We start from the raw sequence: 20,576 nt of genomic DNA on the forward strand, positions 1-20,576 counted from the left end.
GGTATGCCAGTCAAGCTGGATTTTTCCCAACCACTCCCGTCCAAAAAGAGCTGGCCCTCCACTTTTCAACACATAAAGCTCCAGCTGCTGTGTTTTGCCACCATATGTGACATCTACCTTCAGTTTGCCTTTAGGAGACACCTTTTCGCCTGTGTACGTCTTTAACATGACTGAGGTCTTTTCTAACAGTAGCTTGAAAAACAGTCTGTTGTAGACAGCTTCAGAAATTACAGATAAAGCTGAGCCTGTATCCAGCTCCATTTTCAGTTTTACACCAGACACATTTGTTGTTATCCATATTATTTTCCTGTCTGTTTCAGTCATGCTATGCAGTTCACATACAGACACTTTGTGCACTTGTTTAGTTTTGTATTTGAAACCTTTGTCTTTACCTGGTTTTCCTTGTTGGCCGTGCTTTTTGTCTGTTTTGCACACTCTTTCTATGTGGCCTTATCTATGACACGTTCTACAGACTTTTTCCTTGAACCAACAATTATTTGCATCATGAGAGGATTTACCACATCTATAACATTTCTGCCTTTTTGCACCACTTAGGGACATTTTGTGCATTTCTTTTTCTACACTCTTCTTTTGGAGCTCCAATGCATCCTTGGCTGCTGTTTCTTTTGAAATGGCAAGGGCCAGTGCTTTTTCTAAATCCAGGTCTTTTTCTGACAATAGCCTCTTCCGTGTGCTTGAACAATGCATGCCATATACCAGCCTGTCTCTTAATGTATCAGAAAGTCCCTCTTTGAAGTCACAATGCTGTGAAAGTTTGCATAGTTCTGCCATGTATTCAGAAATGCTCTCCTCCATTGACTGGTTTCTTTTGTGAAATCTGAATCTTTCCGCTATCACTAGTGGTTTGGGCTCAAGTGACCTTGTAAGATGTCAACAATTTGTTTGAATGTCTTGCTTGCTGGCTTTGCAGGGGTCACTAGGTTGCGTAAAAGATTGTATGTTTTAGTCCCCATGAGACTAAGGAGTACAGAAACTTTCTTCTCTGCATCCACATCGTTCGCTTCACAATACAGTTCAACCCTTTCAATATACGCCTCCCAGTCTTCATTAGCGCTGTTGAACTCATCTATTTTCCCGACGAAGGCCATTGTCTTATTTCCACTTTAGCTTGGGTTGACACGTGCCGTTTCTGTCGCTAGTCAAAAAGCTCGATGTTTGTTTGTTGTTCCTGAGGGAAAGAAAGATTCTTTAAGAAGGAAGGATAAATAAATGCGGAAGGGTTTTTTTTTTTTCCAAAATCCAGCCAAATTTAATCAAATCTACCAATTTACAGATCCATCTACAACTAAGAACCCAATAGATACAGGTGAATGGAATCGTGTTGGTGCTGAATGATCAGCTCACAAGCATTACACCTTTGTAATGACAATGAATATAGGTGTAGTAACGTGTGTACATTTTTGGCAATATTTTTGAGGGCCAAATGTAATAACTAATATAGAGAAATGTGATGACAACCGATTTGGTACATTTCACATGTTTGTGTGTGTCTCACACTGTGTCTTTCCCCCAGTGCTCACTATCATGAGCATAATTTAAGGTGGAGAGGGGCGGGTATACCCACCACGTTTTGAAACAGATCGTGGTAGAGATGCATCTATAGTTGTTTTGTTTTGTATGTAAGGAAGAAGCGAAATTGACAAAATTGTTAGAAATACAGCTCTGTGTTCAGTTCAGTGGTGGTGTTATCACTGTGTCGAAAACAGAAATAAAACAATAAATAAATAATGGTCCTGCATATCGGTTATCGGCCGCATAAACACGCAGACAATTGGTATCGGTAATAAAAAAAATCAACATCGGTCAATCTCTAGTTGAGATGTACAGGGGGATGAATACTTATGCAAGGATTAGTGTGTGAAAGAAGCATCAGCTCATTCCCAAGCCTTTAGTGTGCTTCCTGTGGTTTCTGTCATATTTCACAAGCATTACATATGAACAATCAAAAGTGACTCCAAGATGATAAATGACTAAAACCATTGTATTAGTATTACATTAGTAATTAAATGCATTATAGATGTTTAGTGTACTATAATATTAGAACTCACCAAAACTGATGAAACGCACTCAGTAACTTCAATGCCACAAACAGGATGGTCAAAAACATCAACACACGCCATAGAAACCTGCAAAACACTGCCCTTCCACACCTATAATTAACACACACACACAAACACCCACACACACAGTCTAATTAATAAGAATAGTTAATTAATAATTAATAATAATTTTCTATAACTAATTTCTTCAACACCAAAAAAAAATTGTGAAGTAATCATACTTGAATGTATTTGGACTTTTTCACAAAGACCACACCAGTCTCATTGCATAGAGTCTTCAGGCCGTTGTCTCGTGTTCTTAGTTGTCTTTTAACTATGTACAAAGTGTTCCCTAATACTGTGCATTTAACCGCTACACTGCAAAATCCTCAGTGTTGAATTAACACCTATTCCCACCATCTCTGTGCATCGTCCTGTGGTCAAAAAAAAGGAGGACCCCTGCACCACAATGCACCCCTGGACCTATAAACATAGAGCATGTCGCTGCATCCAGTGATGCAAGTTATGTCTTTACTATGCAAAGCAGAAGCCATACATAAACACTGTTCAGAAGCGCCACAGACTTCTCTGGGCTCGGTCTCATCTGAGATGGACAGTAGCACAGCGGATTCGTGTTTTGTGGTCTGACGAGTCAACATTTTAAATAGTTTTTGGACAAAACAGCAGTCGTGGAAGGAAAAGGACCATTCAAGCGTCAGGTCCAAAATCCAGTATCTGTCATGGCATGGGGGCGTGTCAGTGCCCATGGCACTGCTCTTGCTCTTGTGGTCGTGCTCTTGTACGCTTCTACCTGTGCAAGAAGAGGTAGAGCTCATAATGAGTATTAAAGACAGAAATATCCTGATACACCTCAGAAGTATTTGGATACGTGTTCGTCTCATAAGTATTGTGTGCTGTGATATTCAAGACAACAATATTCCACTTCATGCCAACTGACTAACATCCGAAATTAATCGACACCTTCTGACTGATCAGAATCATTCAGCAGCGCTGTGGAGTAAACATGCAGAAAACAGAAAGTCCAAAAGGAGAAACAGCTATTTAAAAAAAAAAAAAAAAAAAACAGCTTTAAATTCAATATAATTTAATACTGAATTTTCAGACTTATCCTCATCATAACTAACATAATGTGCATAAATTCAGCCGTATGTCACCTGACCTGATCTGAATCTATACCACAGGCACACAAGAAGATGGAAAGTGTGTAAATATTGTCTTAATAAAATCAAACTGGAGTAAATATCCTCATGAGAGCCCTGTTTCCTCACACCACCTCTTCTTTATTCAATACTAAAGTTATAACATTATTTACAATTTATTACATAGCTAGTAGTATAGTTATTAGTAGCCTATACATATTTATCAATCCGAATCAATCATAATTTGGGTCCTAAAAGGATGTAATATCCATAAAAAGCATCAACCATTTTCATGGAAGTTATATTTTACAATAATTTGATTAAATTCTTTAAAAAAAAAAATCACCTATAATATAAACACTAAAATAAATAACAATAATAATAACAACAGCAAATCATTTAATCATTCAGCAATGGGAAATTTTACTTCAACTGTATTACTGTTTTTTGTTTTGTTTTGTTTTTTATTAATCTTATTGACCGTAAAGATTACTTTCTCTTACTGCGGTAATATTTCGAGTTACATGTGAGTTATTTAAGTTCTTGAACGAGTTTAACATGACGCCTGTCATGCTTTCATCGTGTGTTTACTGTAGAAATCGTTCATTAAGATTTAAAACAAATGTAAATTACATGATCTCAATGTCAATCTCAGTCTAATCTAACAGCTCACCTAAACAAATACCACAGAGTAAAATATCTTTAATGTGTCAAAATATGGGTTTTATTCATAAAAATGAATGTGTTGTTGTATGATAAGGCATGGCTCATGGTAGTGTTACATTACATTTTAGCAGCGTATAAAATGTAGTGATATATTGCGCAAATTGAACATGTTTTAAGTAAGAAAAGTTGGTGTTTATTCGAAAAGTTTCACGTAATTTTAGCCGAGTAAAGGTCTCAAAGGGTACTCAAAAGGTACAGTGATGTAATTTTATATCTTACAGGGTTTACAGGAAAATATGTGGAAATACTCGGGTCTTCTTGGCTGACAGATCTCAATTCTGGCAAACGAGAGCTCACAGTCAGCGTGAGGGAAAATTATAAATATGTATACGCCAATTTATTATGATTTTTAAACCAGTAAAGGGGTTGAAACTGAAACAGTAACATCCTCTGACACTGAATAGGAAAACAATGAAGTGTTTGTCTATATGAGTTCCAGTTTACATGAATATAATATGAGCAGAGCATAAGGAAAAATAATGTACTCTGCATGGCTCTGTAGCAGCTAAACCCATAGCTTAGAGAGCACCGGGTTTTGTTTCCTCAACAAGTGTTGATATGTAAAACATATACTGGATAGCTGTACTGACTGCAGAAATTATTAGGGGATTTATTTATATTTTTGGAGTTTAAAAAAATAATTGTTAGTACATAACAGAATAGGTGATGCATATTTACAAAAAAAAGACATCCCAATAAACATTAAGGTCTTTTGAAGAGAATACTCCTGTCTTTCTTTATAGTAAGTAAACTAAATTAAACACTGACTAACAAAATATTTTTAGTTTTATCTTAAGTGAAAATCCGACTTTTGTATTATAGCTAATTTAGCTTTTGTTTATGGTGAAATTTAAGTAGTTAAAAAAAAAAAAAAAAAAAAAATTGTTATATTGACCTACATTAACTTACATTATATTATATATATATATATATATATATTATATTGCTTGTTTCTAAAGAAATCTAAATATTGATTAAGGTATAATTAGAAATGATAGTTTCTATAGAAAGTTAATAAAATTGCCTGTTTTTAATTAATTAGTTTATTGAGGAAAAAAAAAAAACTGTACTTAAGCTATATGTAATATTAAATACTAGGTTATTCCAAGTTGTAACAATTTTTTTTAAATGGTGTATAGTCTTTATAATAAATAATAAATAAATGTTTGTCTTTGGGAAAATAAATATTTTTGAGTAATATTAAATCACAGTTTATGGTTTGAAGCAAATCTTAAATATAATTTGATAAAAGCTAATAAATTTGGGTGTGCCAAATTAGAGTAGGCACATTTTTTTAAGTTGGCATAATAATTTTTTTTTCTTAGTTTAGGGAATATGAAAAGCCAGTTCATCATCCGGGAATGTGGGCTGTGCGTGCTGGAAAGGGGGCATTCGCAATTTACATATTCATAGAAGGCTCTTTTTTTTGGCTGGCATGTCATATATATAATAAATATTATAAATGTATTACAGCCAAAATATACTCTGGTTTCCTCCCCCAGTCCAAAGACATGCATGGTAGGCTGATTGGCATGTCCAAAGTGTCCGTAGTGTATGAATGGGTGTGTGAGTGCATATGTGAGTGTGCCCTGTGATGGATTGGCACCCTGTCCAGGGTGTACCCCGCCTCGTGCCCCGTGCTCCCTGGGATAGGCTCCAGGTTTCCCCGTGACCCTGAAGGAAGGATAAGCGGTATAGAAGATGGATGGATGGATGGAAGTCAGAGAGGGGGCGTGTCATTTGATTAGAAACAAATTGTACGAGTACGGAATGACCCAAATTGTCCACCATTATCCGGGAAATCATAATCTTTAAATCTAAAACAAGAATATCTACAAATCAAAAATTTTCATGATTTTTACATAAATTTTTAAAATTATTATTATAATTTTTTTTTACAAATTTGATTTTACAGTGCCAAGAGCCTCGTGATGCCTCGATCGATTGCTGATTGCTTGCCGATTATTATAATTAAGTGTGTGCAGATCCATGGGGAGCAAAGGAAGTACTTTTTAAGAAAAGGGCAAGCATGGGCAGCCATGTAAATAGTATTAGTTAATTACACCTATCTAATGACCAAGCCTGGCGAGTTTGTGTCCGTGAGATCTGCATAGAGTAAAGGGTTAACTAGGATAATCAAGTGTCGAGATGCAGCAAACACACCTACTGCTTTACGATCTTGTCTAGCTGTACACTATGGTTTACCACACACACACGCACACGCACACACGCACACACGCACCCGTGGTACGTCCTCAACAGCCCAAGTTGAGCCCAAATACTCAACACATTGGGTGTTACTTGGTTGTTCATTTAAAAATATACCTTTTTCCCCCCAAGAATTTCTTCTTCTAGTCTTTTTGGAGATTCTTGGGAGAAAAGGTATAATTTAAAACATAATTGCTGTTTGTTTTGTGTATAAGTGATGACAATAATACACTCATGCAAAGTACATAGAGATATCTGTTTATTAATGATTACATGAAGAGAGAGACAGAGAGTCGTGCCCTTCACTCTAAACGCAAGACAGAGAGAAGACTCCACCTACTACATCCCGATATGGGCGGAGCTACAGGATGCGTCAGTAACAGCGTGTAATGTTCACTGTGTGGGTGTGATTTAATTAGAGACTTTATAGGAAGGGCTCGATGTCGACGTCGAGCGCGGAGCAAGGCATGGTGAGGTCGAAGGCGCTGATGACGTCGGGGTGGAGGACGCCGAGGCGCCCGATGCTTTTCCCGCCGAAAAAGATTTCAGCACAGCGGCCTGGGAAGAAGGTGGAGTCTGAGCCGGAGAGAGGGAGAGAGAGAAAATGTCTTTTATTTATTAGTCTTTATAAAAAGATGTTAAAAACATACAAAGTCCAGGAGTCACTCACCTTCTGATGCCTGGATGTGGTAGCCATGGTTACGACCCGGTTTGACGTCCAGCAACTGCATGAGCCGGTCCAGGAGGCCGTGGATGACTTCGAAGCCCGGTGTCTTGTTGTAGTAAACCGCACACAGACGTCTGTTGTTCCGTGCTCCCACGTCTGACACACACACACACACACACAAAGTGCACTGTGTGGAATTTCTCCTCACTGTATCCTGATATCAAAGTTCCCATGTTAAATAATCATTCTTTGAAAACACACACACCTTTGTCTTCGTCCTTCAGCACCACATCCGAGATCTCGAATAATTTGAGCGGTAGCGCCATCTTTCTGTTTGCAGCCACGGTCTTCAGGAGCCCCGGTAGCAGTGTAGTCCTCGCCACCTACACACACGCACACACGCACTAATGACTACGGCTGCATAATACAGCATTTGTTTATACTGAAATATTTGCCTTTGAAACATCACAGAGCTATCACGTTATATTTCTGACAAAGCATAACATAACTATTATGCTTGTGTGTGTGTGTGTGTGTGTGTTACCTGGAATTCAGCGGTTTTAGGGTTGGAGATGTGTACGGCTCTCATCTCGGTGATGTTCTTTCCCAGTTTGTCCGCGATGTCCTCTCGAGAACACTGAAACAGGGTTATGGGAAATGTACAGATCTTTTTTTTTTTTTAGGGGTCCAAGCACTTTTGGGGACCAGTCCTAGGATTGTTGGTGCATCTCGACAAAAGTGATTATGACGAGGTATTCAGCAGAATCTTAATAAAATAAAATAAAAACTATCTTCAGTAAAGTTGAGATTTATAAACAACATGGCGCCACACACTCAGTGTACTCAAATTGCTGTAACTTGTGATTACGTGGATTTGCACGGAACATGAAAGCCATGTTGGAGATACGTGGTGTGTGTGTATACCAGGGCGAAGGTGAGAGCTTCAGTGAATCCTGCTGCTGCCAGATCTGACCTCAACAGTTCAGTTAGCTTGTTCAGAGGGAGCTGTTCAAACACACACACACACACACACACACACACACGCACACACACACACACACACACAGAGATCAGGATTATTTAATTGTGCATACATTCAGCAGATCGTGTCTGACTGGCCGTTGTGATGCTGGTTCTCCTACCTGATTGGCTACTGTGTAGGTGCGCGGCGTTGTCCTGGTGATGTTGTTGAAACCGTATGCCATGGCGGCGTCTTCCATGATGTCGCAGGCGTGAATGACATCGGAGCGAGTTGGCGGGATTTCTACTTGAATCTGATCGGCTTCGCCCGTGACCTCCGACCTCAGACACATCCGGGTCAGGAGATGGGCGATGCTGCCAACTGTCTCACTGAGAGAGAGAGAGAGAGAAAGATACATAGACTCTAGGGATTTCACGAGAACCGATACTTCGGTCCCAACGTTGTTAAAACGTGACCGAACTTGTTTTTCCTGCAGTACCATTGGTACTGATTCTAATGAAGGTACCGTGGTTGCAATTCTTCCAGAACTGAAGGGGGCAGCAAATATGCGCAAGAGTTTTAGTCGGTCCACAAGTGGTGAAGAAGAATGCTTACAAGCACACGGGAAAAACTACAGAAGTTTAGCTTAGCTTAACAAGTTTAGCGGTTGCCGGTGTGCAACCGATGCTATCGCTCAATATCGATTTCAAACAAAGTGAGGAAACACCTGGAATTTGGCGAAGCACCTGAAAGACAGTCCTATATTATGTTTGTTTGAAGCAGCTGGCATTGCAGCTGTGAAACCAGAAAACGTTATGCTCCAGGTAATGTTAGCGAGAGGCAGTTATTTGTTAACGGTGCTAACACACTGCAGTGTTATAAACTACCTCCTAATGGGCCACCATGCATCGCCGTTCAGCCCGTGTCCTGTCCGCTAAATGTAGCCTAATGTCATTAATAATTATTCACATGTTCATGCTTTTAATAAATCGTTTTGGGCTGCCACCATATCGGTGAATTTAAACTAATGCTTGCATTCAGAGTATAAGGGGGGTGTGTGCGCTTACACGTGCGTTTAGGAGTGCACCTTAGCACTTGTTATTAGTCATTGTCAGACACTGTTTGATAACTAAAATATCTCTCTTTTTGCCAGTATCAGCCAGAGGAGGATGTCCTCCAGGAGTTTTTAATTTTATTTAAAATATATATATATACATTTTTTTTTTAAAACCACACCATGGTATCAACTATCGTGTACTTTTGGTGGTATCGGTAGCGTCTACTAGATTTTTGATATCATGACATCCCTAATATACACATACATATACATATATATGGTGTGTGTGAGTCTCACCTGATGCCGACTCTGCGGTTGATGAAGTCTGCTGAAAGGGTTTCCGTCCTATAGGCCAGCTCCTGCGGTTCAAAAGGTCAAAAGTCAACAATGGACGGTCAATGTAAAGCATAAAAACCAAGGATATTTATGAAAAAATATATGCATACATACAGGATAGGAGAACATCCTGCCATCAGGATACACCACCTCCGCCTCCTCAACCCTGAGAGAGAGAGAGAGAGAGAGAGAGAGAGAGAGAGAGAGAGAGAGAGAGAGCAGATTAATTATACAATGCTTACATGTCTACATATCTATGCATAATATCGTAATTGGGATTATACGTCATGAATCAGGGATCAATATAGCTAGCGAGAGCCGATAAGGAGGACATTAGTCAGAGACCCATCAGTCATTAGTCAACAACTGAATAACTCTGGAGAGATGCACAGCTCAGACGGGAGAAGCTGTTCACAGGAAAATACACATAATCCACAAAGCTGGGCTTTAAAAGGTAGCAAAAGAAATAAAACCCTGTTTGGAAAACGATATGTCGAGCCTTTTCTCACTGAGAACACTACATCCACAGCGAAGCAAGGTGGTGGCAGCATCGAGTTCACAGTTGCACTTTCGCCTCCTGATTCATGACACATAATCGATTCGGTTTCACTCGAGTTCCACGTTATAACTCTACAAAATGTAGAAGCGGGGATCAGTGCTCGTGTATGCCGCTGTACTGTTACTGACGCAGCAGACTTACGTGAACGGCTCGTCGCAGTATTCGCTGAACATGGTCACGATCGTGTCCAGTACTATCTTTGCCTGTAAGCGCACACACAAACACACACACACACACACACTATTGTACACGCCTTTAGAGGACATGTGAGCTTTTACGTTTTAGATTAAATCACCTTACAAACAACATGAACAACTTGACATGCTACAGTACGTTCGATAACATTTACTCAAAAAACTGCGTCACGTGATACGATTATGATATTTATGAAATCACACCTTAGTGACGTCCGTGGCTGTGCACTCGATAAAAACGTTCCTCGTGTTGACCGAAATTTTGCTGTGATCACCTGCAAGAGAGACACAGCATCCAAACACCACTTTATACACATTATACACATGACATGTATTAGAGAGAGAGAGGCACAGAGACCGAGAGAGAGAGAGAGAGAGAGAAGGACAGATAGAAACAGAGAGACACAGAGACAGAGGGAGAGAGACACAGAGAGAGGGGGGGGACTGGTGAAGGAGAGAAAGAGTGAGATAGACAAATGAATTTAGACCAAGTAATTTTCAGAGAAGAGAAGGTGAAGCAGGTGAGAGATTGGCAAAGGAGAGAAATAGCGTGATAGGCAGGCAAAGGAAAGACAGAACGCAGGAGAGGAGAGAAGGAAGAAGCAGGAGAGAGGGAGAGAGACTGGTGAAGAGAAAAAAGAGTGGGGCGGCAGTTAAGTTCTTATCCACTCTTCATCATAAATGAAACACAAATCACATCTAATCTAAACTAATCTAATCCTAACACTGTCTATTATAATAGTTCATATGTGTGTATGTTTATAATGCCATTTATATAAATTAATCAAATACTGCATATCTTCCTGTACTACTTCTGTTAATTCAATGAATGTTTATCCATGTCTTATGTTTATTTGATTCATTACTGTCTTTGCATTCCTGAATTTGTTGTTACTGTTTGTATATAGAACTTCTGTATTACTTTGCTTTGCCGACATCGTTAAAAGTCACGCCAATATAGCAAACTGTGACAGACAGAGAGAGAGAGAGACAGAGAGTGAGAGAGAGTGTGGGAAAGACAGAGAGTGAGAGAATGTGAGACAGACAGAGTGAGAGAGTGTAAGACAGACAGTGTGAGAGAGAGACAGAGTGAGAGAAACAGAGTGAGAGAGTGTGAGACAGACAGAGAGTGAGAGAGAGTGAGACAGACAGAGTGAGAGTGTGAGAGAGACAGAGAGTGAGAGTGTGAGAGAGAGACAGAGTGAGGGAGACAGAGAGTGAGCGAGTGTGAGGGAGACAGAGTGAGAGTGAGTGTGAGACAGACAGAGTGAGAGTGTGTGAGAGAGACAGAGTGAGAGATAGAGAGAGTGAGAGAGTAAGAGACAGAGTGAGAGAGAGAGACAGAGTGAGAGAAACAGAGAGTGAGAGAGAGACAGAGAGTGAGAGAGAGTGTGAGAGAAAGACAGTGAGAGTGTGTGAGACAGAGTGAGAGTGTGAGAGAGAGACAGACAGAGAGAGAGTGTGAGAGAGAAAGAGACAGAGTGAGAGAGAGACATAGTGAGGCAGAGAGTGAGAGAGAGATACAGAGAGAGAGACAGAGAGTGCATGAGAGACAGAGTGAGTGAGTGTGAGAGAGACAGAGTGAGAGAGAGACAGAGAGTGTGAGACAGAGAGTGAGTGAGAGTGTGAGAGAGAGTGTGTGAGAGACAGAGTGAGAGAAACAAAGAGTGAGAGCGAGTGAGAGAGACAGATAGTGAGACAGGGAGAGTGTGAGAGACAGAGTGAGAGTGTGAGAGAGACAGAGTGAGAGAGAGACAGAATGAGAGAGAGTGTGAGACAGAGTGTGAGAGAGAGAGTGAGAGTGTGAGAGAGAGAGACACAGAGAGTGATAGAAACAGAGTGAAAGAGTGAGAGAGACAGAGTGAGAGAGTGAGAGAGTGTGAGTGAGAGTGAGACAGAGAGTGGGTGAGAGTGTGAGAGACAGTAAGAGAGAGAGTGAGAGAGACACAGAGAGAGTGTGAGTGAGAGAGAGAGTGCGTGAGAGACAGAGAAACAAAGAGTGAGAGAGAGAGACGGAGAGTGAGAGAGACAGAGAGCAAGTGAGAGACAGAGTGAGAGACAGAGTGAGAGAGACAGAGCGAGTGAGAGACAGAGTGAGAGAGACAGAGAGTGAGAGAGTGTGAGAGAGACAGAGAGCGAGTGAGAGAGACAGACAGCGAGAGAAACAAAGAGTGAGAGAAACAGAGTGAGAGAGTGAGAGAGAGAAAGTGAGAGTCAGACAGAGAGAGTATGAGAGAGACAGAGAGTGAGAGACTTTTTTTTTTACTTTAAAAATATAATTTATTCCACAATTAAAAAACTTTAACGTACAAAAGACATTGTTTTAACGACCCATTAACAGTTGAAAAAGAGATCTTCGCCTCCTATAAAAGTCACCCCTTTGTTACACACCATTTCTTCTCGAATATCGGAGGATTACTATTCATTTGATAAAATTCATCCTCTAATCCTAGACTCACCCAAGGCCTTAAATAATTTAACCAGGTTGACTTCTTGTCCTTCCAATCCCACTTTATAAGCCTTCCAAATGCCTAATTTTGCTTGACCAGCCAAAAAATTCTAATAGGTGCAGATTTCCTGCCTGTCGCGAGAATATCTACACCCATAAATAAACACTATTTTCGAAAAAATTATCCTAAACTACAAAACATTTTATCCAAAAGAATAAAGAGCGGAGATAATTGACAACATCACAAAAGACATGAAACACGGTATCGAGTTCACTGCACAAAGTGCACAGTGGGGAGGATGAATATTTACATTTAAACAAAAACACTTTTGTTGGTAATGCACAATGTAAAATCCGCCACTGTAAATCACCAGACCTACATACAATATCCGCCGTGAAGGTTCTTTATTTTCCGACTCTAAGAGACGAGTCCTCCATTTTGTATCCCTCCTCCCTCTTAGTTGTCCGACAAAGTAAGGACTTTACACAGGAAATATATACATTTTGTTTGTTCACCGTAGAAATCGGAAGACTTTGCAAGCCTTTAAAAGAACAACATGTTTACATTGTCTCCATTACTATTTCCATATTGATCTACCTGTGGAGTTAGGTACACTTCTGGAAAAGGAACCTTTGTGTTATTACCAGACATAAAATCGGTTATATATTCCCGCAAAGATTTGTTTTCAAAATCTTTAATATGATCCCGACTCTTCTCTCTGATCTACCTGCAATCTTTCTAGTTAGATTCTGTACTGAAAAACACTCTATTTGTCAAATCAAACAGGTTCCCAACTTTAGTTACCCCAGCTAAAACAACGTTAGAAATATCGGTTTTAGACATAGTGCATTTTTAGGAGAACCAAGGATTGTACAGAAGTGGTTCATCAAAACCAAAATGTTCTTTTCGCTCTCACCCCCAAGCTTCAAGGACAGATCCATAAAACTTTATCTTAAACATGTCTTTTACCACATTTCCTGAAATCACACACATTTGTTTATCAAAATCCATCTTGTTTTTTCCCCTCAGAATGGCAAGGCCAAAGCTGATCTACGGTACAGAGTCCGGCAAGTAAAGCAATTTTTGGGCGGTTTGTAACCTCATGGCTTTCACCTTAGAAATTAAATGAATTAATCCTTGACCGCCCTCGATGACAGGGAGACACAGTACCCCCGGGGGAAGCCAATAATGACCACCCCAAAAGAAGTCTACAAAGGCTTTTTGAAGTTGTGACAAAAGCTCTTCTGGAGGGTCCAACACTGTTAGACGACGCCACAGCATTGAGGCGGCTAGATTATTCACTACTAACACCCTGCCTCTGTCGGAAAGCTGGGCTTGAATCCACTTCCATCTCTGGAGCTTGCCTGTCACTTTTTCTACAAGTCCTTCCCAATTGTGGAAGCTGAGGTGGATTTTGGTTTGACCAATGGCCTAATAACAAAGTATCAGTTTTTTCCCCAGTTGATCCGTGCGGAAAAAGCACTCTGAAGGACGTTGAGACGTGAGGTTAGATGTTTAACATCATCTTCCGATCTAATGATCACCGTCATGTCATCTGCATATGCTGTTAGTTTCACCATTGGTGTGTTTAAAAGGTGAGATGCTGGAACTGTAAATCCTTGCAGCTCTTCTACAACTGAGGGGTAGGATTTTTGATTCAAAGCTTTCAAGAAACACAGCATACAAATCCTGTCCAATGAGGGACCAGAAGGCTTTGTAAAAATTCAGAAGTCAAACCATCCAATCCTGGTGATTTTCCTTAAGATTGCTGCTGGACAGCTTCGGTTAACTCTTGAAAAGACAAAGGTTACTCCAATACAGCTTTATGTTCTTTTCCCAGATGCGGCAGTCCATCTGAAAGCTGATTAATTGCTCCAAGGTCACAGGGTTGTGCAGTAAATAATTCTTCATAAAAACAGAGAGTTTGCGAAAAAACTTCTTTCTTTTCCATTATTTCTTTCCCAGTTGACAATTTAAGATGATTTATATTCTTTTTTCTCTGATGTTCGTCTCCAATGGCTTTACCCTTCCACTCACTTAGCCATTGCACCTGATTATTCCTATCTGTGTGTGTTTCTTGCAGAAGAACTACACTTGCTTTTTTCCAACTCAAAAAATCGAACAAAGCGAATCGTTTTTCAGCACCACGACATCCGTTAACGTTCAAAGATCCAAAGTTTAAGGATGCCATGATGCTGACTATTAAATAAACGATGAATGACATCGCGACACAGGTTCCATTATCTTTTCTCTTCATTACAACAAAATATTCAAACCTTCTTCACCTTACGGTTAATCATACCTTTTACCTTTCTTATTATTTCCCGGAGGCGATAACGCTTCTGCATGCTAAGTTCTTCGTCGGTTGCTTTATTCATTGCAGTTTTACACGACACTAAGAAGCGTTTTAAATCAGGGGAAAAAGGTCTCAATTTGTGGTTTCCGAGCTCCTTTAGTTTCATCTAGAAAGTCATTAATTTGCTTTATTGTGTACAGTCTAGCGCAGAGAGACTCTGTTCTTTCATGTGCTTTTTTTTTGTTTTTAATAAATTTGCAAAGATTTCAAACAAACATCTTTCACGTTGTCATTATGGGGTATTGTTTGTAGAATTTTGAGGAAAATAATGAATTGAATCCATTTTGGAATAAGGCTGTAACATAACAAAATGTGGGAAAAGTGAAGCGCTGTGAATACTTTCCAGATGCACTGTAGAGAGAGAGACAGAGAGTGATAAAGACAGAGAGAGAGAGAGACAGAGAGAGAGTGAGAGAAAGCGCCAGAGAGTGAGAAAGACAAAGAGAGACAGAGACAGACAGAGAGAGAGAGAGAGAGAGAGAGAGAAAGCGCCAGAGAGTGAGAAAGACAGAGAGAGACAGAGACAGACAGAGAGAGAGAGAGAGAGAGAGAGAGAGACAGAGAGTGAGCGAGAGAAAGACAGAGTCAGAAAAACAGAGAGAGAGACAGACACAGAGAGAGAGACAGACAGAAAGAGAGAGTGAGAGAGAAAGACAGAGAGAGACAGAGAGAGAAAAAGAGAGACAGAGAGACAGACAGAGAAAGAGAGACACAGACAGAGAGAGACACATCTCTCACATCTCCCATTTCACACCCTTGACAAAGCTAGAAACTTGTACAAGGGAATGATCTGAAATACCGACTGGGTGTATTTTAAGTTTTTAAGTACGTTACTTTGATGTGTGAAGCAGTAAAGCCTATCAAGCCTCGCCAAAGACACAGAATGATATTTTACATAAGCCCAAGTATATTGACTCTGAGTGGTATGAAAGAGCCTCCAAACATCACATAGACAATTCGCCGTGTTTAATTTAACAACACACCCTTGCTAGCTCCATGTGGTTCTGGGAGGTTTCTTCCTAACGGTGTATTTGCAGTACAATTAAAATCACCACCATTATTAATTACAGTGTTTAGTGTGTTTAAAAAAAAACAAACCCCACCCTTTCAGTTGGCACAGATACATTGATAAAAATCTATTTGACATTTTCAAACACGGCTTGTATTTTTAACAAATGACCCTCAGTGATTACCAGTTACACAAGAGATGGGTGAAAAGTCTCTCGAAAACAAGATACCAACTCCACCAGCTCTCATGACTGAGAAAAACTTCCCCATCCCGTTCCTTCTTCCATGCAGTTTCATCATCAGCTGTACTGTGCATTTCTTGTAAGAAGATGACGTTTAGTTTCTTAACCTTAAACAAACTGAAAAGGGACGCTCTCGTCACATCCTCTCTGGCACCGTTAATGTTTAAAGATCCCAGCTTTATGTCGCACATTAATGTAAAGCTGCATTTAAACAAAACAGAGAAGTTAACACACAATAAGGAAAAGCAAAACATGGGACACTTAACCATCATTCACTATTTGCTCTGTAACTTTTGTCATCAGTTTTTTGAGATGAAACACTTCTTGGTCGGTGAAGGTTGGTTGGCATTCTGTGTTTTTCATAAACGGTCTAACAGAGTTAAGGAACAATTTTAAATCTGGTGAAAAACTTATCAATTTAACTGATCTCATGCCTTTTGTCCTATGTAAAAACGACTGTATTCTGGTGAAAGAGTAAGCACCCTCCACCTCCATCTGTGTGTCTCCACTTACATCATCTTGCATGTTTACAAAACCACACGAACAGCTCATTGGATTCGTCTTTGACACTTTTGGAACTTGTTCAATGTTTGGTTTGTTTTTGCTCTTGGTGGATAATTTGGAAAGATCAACAGCCATTAAAACATCTTCCTCGACAGCCAACACTGACTCCGCTACTCTAGTCGCGGTGTGACCAATGTTTACGTAGGCTTCTAAACCATCTTATTCTTTTTGTTCACGTGCCAAATTTCCTGTCAGCTCATTCTCCTGATCGCTATCGTCTCGGGATTCCTCCTGCGAGGCCTGCATGATTCCCTGCGGTTCGTCCGGTACCGAGGCTCCGCTTTTTGGCTCTGACGGCCGGCTCTCACCTACTCTCTCCGGGCATGACCGAATCATATGTCCTACAGCGCCACACCCAAAACATTTCATTGTTTCTGACGTTACATGCACGGTATAGTCAAAATCATCGATTTTAAACTTAAACACCAAGTTCAATTCTTCATCATTCTTTTTAATGATCATATGAACCTGTCTGCTAAAAGGCACGACGTGTTTATGGTGAGGAGATTTACAGCTGATGGGAATCATCTTTATCGGAGACACTAGTTCACCGTATCGCTCCTGCTCTTTTTCCAGAGCTCTTTTTTTTTATAGAAACAAGAGTACAGTCGAAATAATGATTTTTTTTAGCTTGCTTACTAGAGACAAAACTGATACGTAGGAACCTTTAATCACTATTCCGTTCACAAGTAGCTGATTTACTTTGTCCATATTGTCTAGGAAAATCACAACGGCGCTGTTCATTCTGGACGCAGATTTAATACTTTCATAACCAACAATCCTGACGCCATGATGACCGGCCACGCCGGCAGCCGCCGCCTCCACCAAACAAACAAAAATAAACCCCCCACCTTAAGAAAAAAGAGGATCCGAAAACTCACAAACACGCTCACTCCCAACACTCACTCAGAAAAAGAGAAATAATAGAGAAAAAAAGATTAAAGCGTCTAAGGAAAGACAAACGCTCTCACACGCAGCTCTCATGCTAACCACACCCACTCCCAGCATACACCAGAGAGAGAGTGAGAGACAGAGACAGAGACAGAGAGAGAGAGAGAGAGAGAGAGACAGAGAGCAGACAAAGACAGAGAGAGACAGACAGAGAGAGAGCGGGGTGAAGTCTTACCGTTGATGATGGGAGGCATGGACAGGACGACTCCGTTGCTGTCGTAGATGATGGGGTAAAGTGGCTCGTCCTCAATGATGTGCAGATAATGTCTCAGGTGGTTGTCCGTCTATAGAACATATACACACACACACATTAGGATATACACATTCTGATATAAGAAAACAAATGACACCTGACAGCCAATCAGAAATGAGGGCTTTGCTTGGATATATAGCTCAAGGCAGCGACAGCCAATCAGATCTCACCTTGTAGAGGCTCATGAGCTGAGTGGCCGTGTACTCCTGACTCTGATTCAGCGGTCTGAAGCGGATTTCCTCCGGTGCTTTAGCCGTGTATGTGAACGGCCCCGAGATGGTGTCCAGGTCATGGGTTCCTATGGCGACCAGCGTCCTTTTCCTGCAATTCCACAAGTTCTCGTTGGCTAACAGCAGTAGGGAGGACCAGCGTACTAACTGAGGTGAAATAAATGAAACTGATCCCCGGCGTGTGCCTGATGTTAGGTGTTAGTTTGTACTCTCTTCGCTGTAGCGCGTTCGGGCCATGTCCTGCCTCACCTGCAGACGTTCTGGTGCAGTTTTTCCTGCAGCTCGATGAAGCTGTCATAGCGCTCCGGCGTGAATGTGATGTTCCGCAGCACGGCAGCCACTGCGTGAGGCCTCACGCTCGCCGTCTGCACGGGGAAATACAAGGACGATCAATAACCACGAGCACTTACTCCTAATTATGGGTGCAGACCGAGTAAGCGTTAAGATACTGCAGTGCATTATGGGATGTCGGGTATGCACTAGGCTTCCGATAAAACTCACCTCTTCAGTGATGATGAGTCGCTGTGGGTCTCCGTTCACTGGACTCACACGCTGGTAACGTGGGGCTTCCATTCTACACACACACACACACACACATACACACACACACATACACACACACACGAGATCTTTATACAGAGTGCCTTTAGAAATTACATTATACTGTAAACAACACTACACATTTTATAGCATTTTTCCACAAGAAAGACATTTCTAAATGAGCCACATCGTTAAAAAAGTGCTAGTGCTGGATTTGGAACGGGAACGTATGGGCGGAGCTACAAGTAGTGGAGGGCACCGATTGGTCAAACAAACAAACAAACAAACAAAAAAACCCACCAGCTGACCAGAATCATTTTTCTTTGATACATTACAGCACAGCCAGCTTCAGTAATGCAGTCTGACTCTTTATTTTGAGGTCAAACAAAAGTATTGGCACCCTCGGTTGTATCTCCTGCCACTCTCACAAACCCGCTGGGTATGAATATATAAATATGGTTGTTTTTGTTTTTTTACATTTTTAAAAAGTTTTGTATCAAAGATAAACCACTTTGCAAATTTCAAACACTGAAATCATACTACGTGTATAACAACTCCTTTAACAACATCAAGAGTAGCGTTGTGTAATGAAGGAAACAAACACAGGTGCGACAGGGAAAAGAACTACAGTGAATGACAATGTACATGCGTGTCGTACTTGTCCTTGAAGACCTGCAGCCCTCGGACGAGTCCCTCCAGACACAGCAGGTCATATCGGTTGGCCGGTACGTCGATCTTATACAGCACCACGTCTGAGGCTCCCTCGGCTTTCTGATCACCCTGCTCGCGGCTGATTATGTCCTTCTCCGACGTCTAAAAAGCACACACACAGAGAGAAAAATTCAATAAACAAGTGACCTCAGGTTCCCACTAAATTACTTAACGCCAAACCCTTCCCACCCCTTCATAGTTAAAAACGTGGCTGAACATCCATGAAGACATTAAGTCGAGTAATGTACGGTATATCCAGGAAGCGATGATCACTCACAATCTCGTCCAGCTCCAGGCCGAACTCGAAGCAGAGCTCGTCGAATTCTTCATCGGCTGGAAAAGACAAGAAAGGCCAATTTAAAACCTACTCAACCGAAGACTTACTGAGAACGTGTTAAAGCAAGACACTACACTTAGAATAATTTCTCAGATTTGTTTTTGTGGATAAATTCCAGGTATAATTTTGGCTTTATTAGAAAAGAGAAAGATTTAGTAGGACAGACCAAACAGACCTGTCTTGCTATTAATAATAATAATTTTAAGAAACAAAAAACCTCAATAACAATAATAGGAAGAGAAATCATTGACAGTGCTCTGAGCCCCTGGCTGTACTTGGCGCTTTTTGATGACGGCACTAGCCACCATCCTAGCTACCGTTCAAACTTATTCCCAAAATGACGGTTAAATGATCAATTTACAACATTGTACAAGATCTATATATTATTTTCACACGTATTTCTATCTAATAATTCACCGCGTGACAAATGTCTACCTTCAATATCTAGAGCTTTAATTCAGCGTCCAATCCCAGAGGGGACACACAATCTGATGCAATCTCCGCAACATACCTCTCAAAAAGGCTTTTAATTTCACATTTCATGTTCTAAATCCACACTCAAAGTAACCAGAAATGTACAGAATGTCATTATGCGCGTTAACACGTACTTTTAACTCCACCACAAGAGTTTATTTTTTAAATGACAGATATTGGCTAGTTAGCTTAGCTAGCCTAGCTCTATCCCATTCAACGCTACCTAGCTAACGGCTGACTTGATTTAATGTCTGTAACATAATGTAATATTTTATTGGCGAGGCGAATAACTATGAAGATTAAACAAACTTACTGTATGTCCTCCCTAAAGCTTGGAACAGAAGGTCCCGTTTAACGCTGACAGTCGGCATCGTTCCTGCTGACGGCTAACAGTGCCGGTGCGCCGCTGGATTGACGCGCATGCGCAGTGAAGCGGATGACCCGCACAGCGCCCGGCTCAGACGCTGAAGAAACGAGCATGCGCACTAGAGCGATTCATTTGAGTGACTCGTTAGTAGTGATTCGGATCTTG

General features: G+C 40.7%; 1 protein-coding gene across 1 annotated transcript; it reads right to left on the reverse strand.

Moving 5' to 3' along the window:
* Positions 1–6,391: 6,391 nt before the first annotated feature.
* farsb (phenylalanyl-tRNA synthetase subunit beta) lies at positions 6,392–20,497 on the reverse strand. The gene is made up of 17 exons (XM_053646508.1): positions 20,358–20,497; positions 19,511–19,566; positions 19,181–19,335; positions 18,484–18,556; positions 18,232–18,347; positions 17,923–18,073; positions 17,675–17,783; positions 10,133–10,203; positions 9,876–9,937; positions 9,290–9,341; positions 9,137–9,198; positions 7,964–8,171; positions 7,746–7,826; positions 7,366–7,458; positions 7,087–7,204; positions 6,825–6,977; positions 6,392–6,730 (listed from the first exon to the last, which is right to left on the reverse strand). Exons 1-17 carry the CDS (start codon positions 20,413–20,415, stop codon positions 6,579–6,581), a joined length of 1,770 nt encoding a protein of 589 aa, XP_053502483.1. The 5' UTR covers positions 20,416–20,497; the 3' UTR covers positions 6,392–6,578.
* Positions 20,498–20,576: the final 79 nt, after the last annotated feature.

Source organism: Ictalurus furcatus, chromosome 17 (genome assembly GCF_023375685.1).
Source record: "Ictalurus furcatus strain D&B chromosome 17, Billie_1.0, whole genome shotgun sequence".
Lineage (NCBI taxonomy): Eukaryota > Metazoa > Chordata > Actinopteri > Siluriformes > Ictaluridae > Ictalurus > Ictalurus furcatus.

Bases quoted from the DNA above. Each gene is read 5' to 3' on its own strand.
- farsb (XM_053646508.1), bottom strand. From the start codon at position 20,415: ATGCCGACTGTCAGCGTTAAACGGGACCTTCTGTTCCAAGCTTTAGGG. The intron at 19,567-20,357 runs GTAAGTTTGTTT...TGTCTTTTCCAG, and splicing joins AGCTTTAGGGAGGACATACA to CCGATGAAGAATTCGACGAG. The intron at 18,348-18,483 runs GTGAGTTTTATC...TTCCCCGTGCAG, and splicing joins GACTCATCATCACTGAAGAG to ACGGCGAGCGTGAGGCCTCA.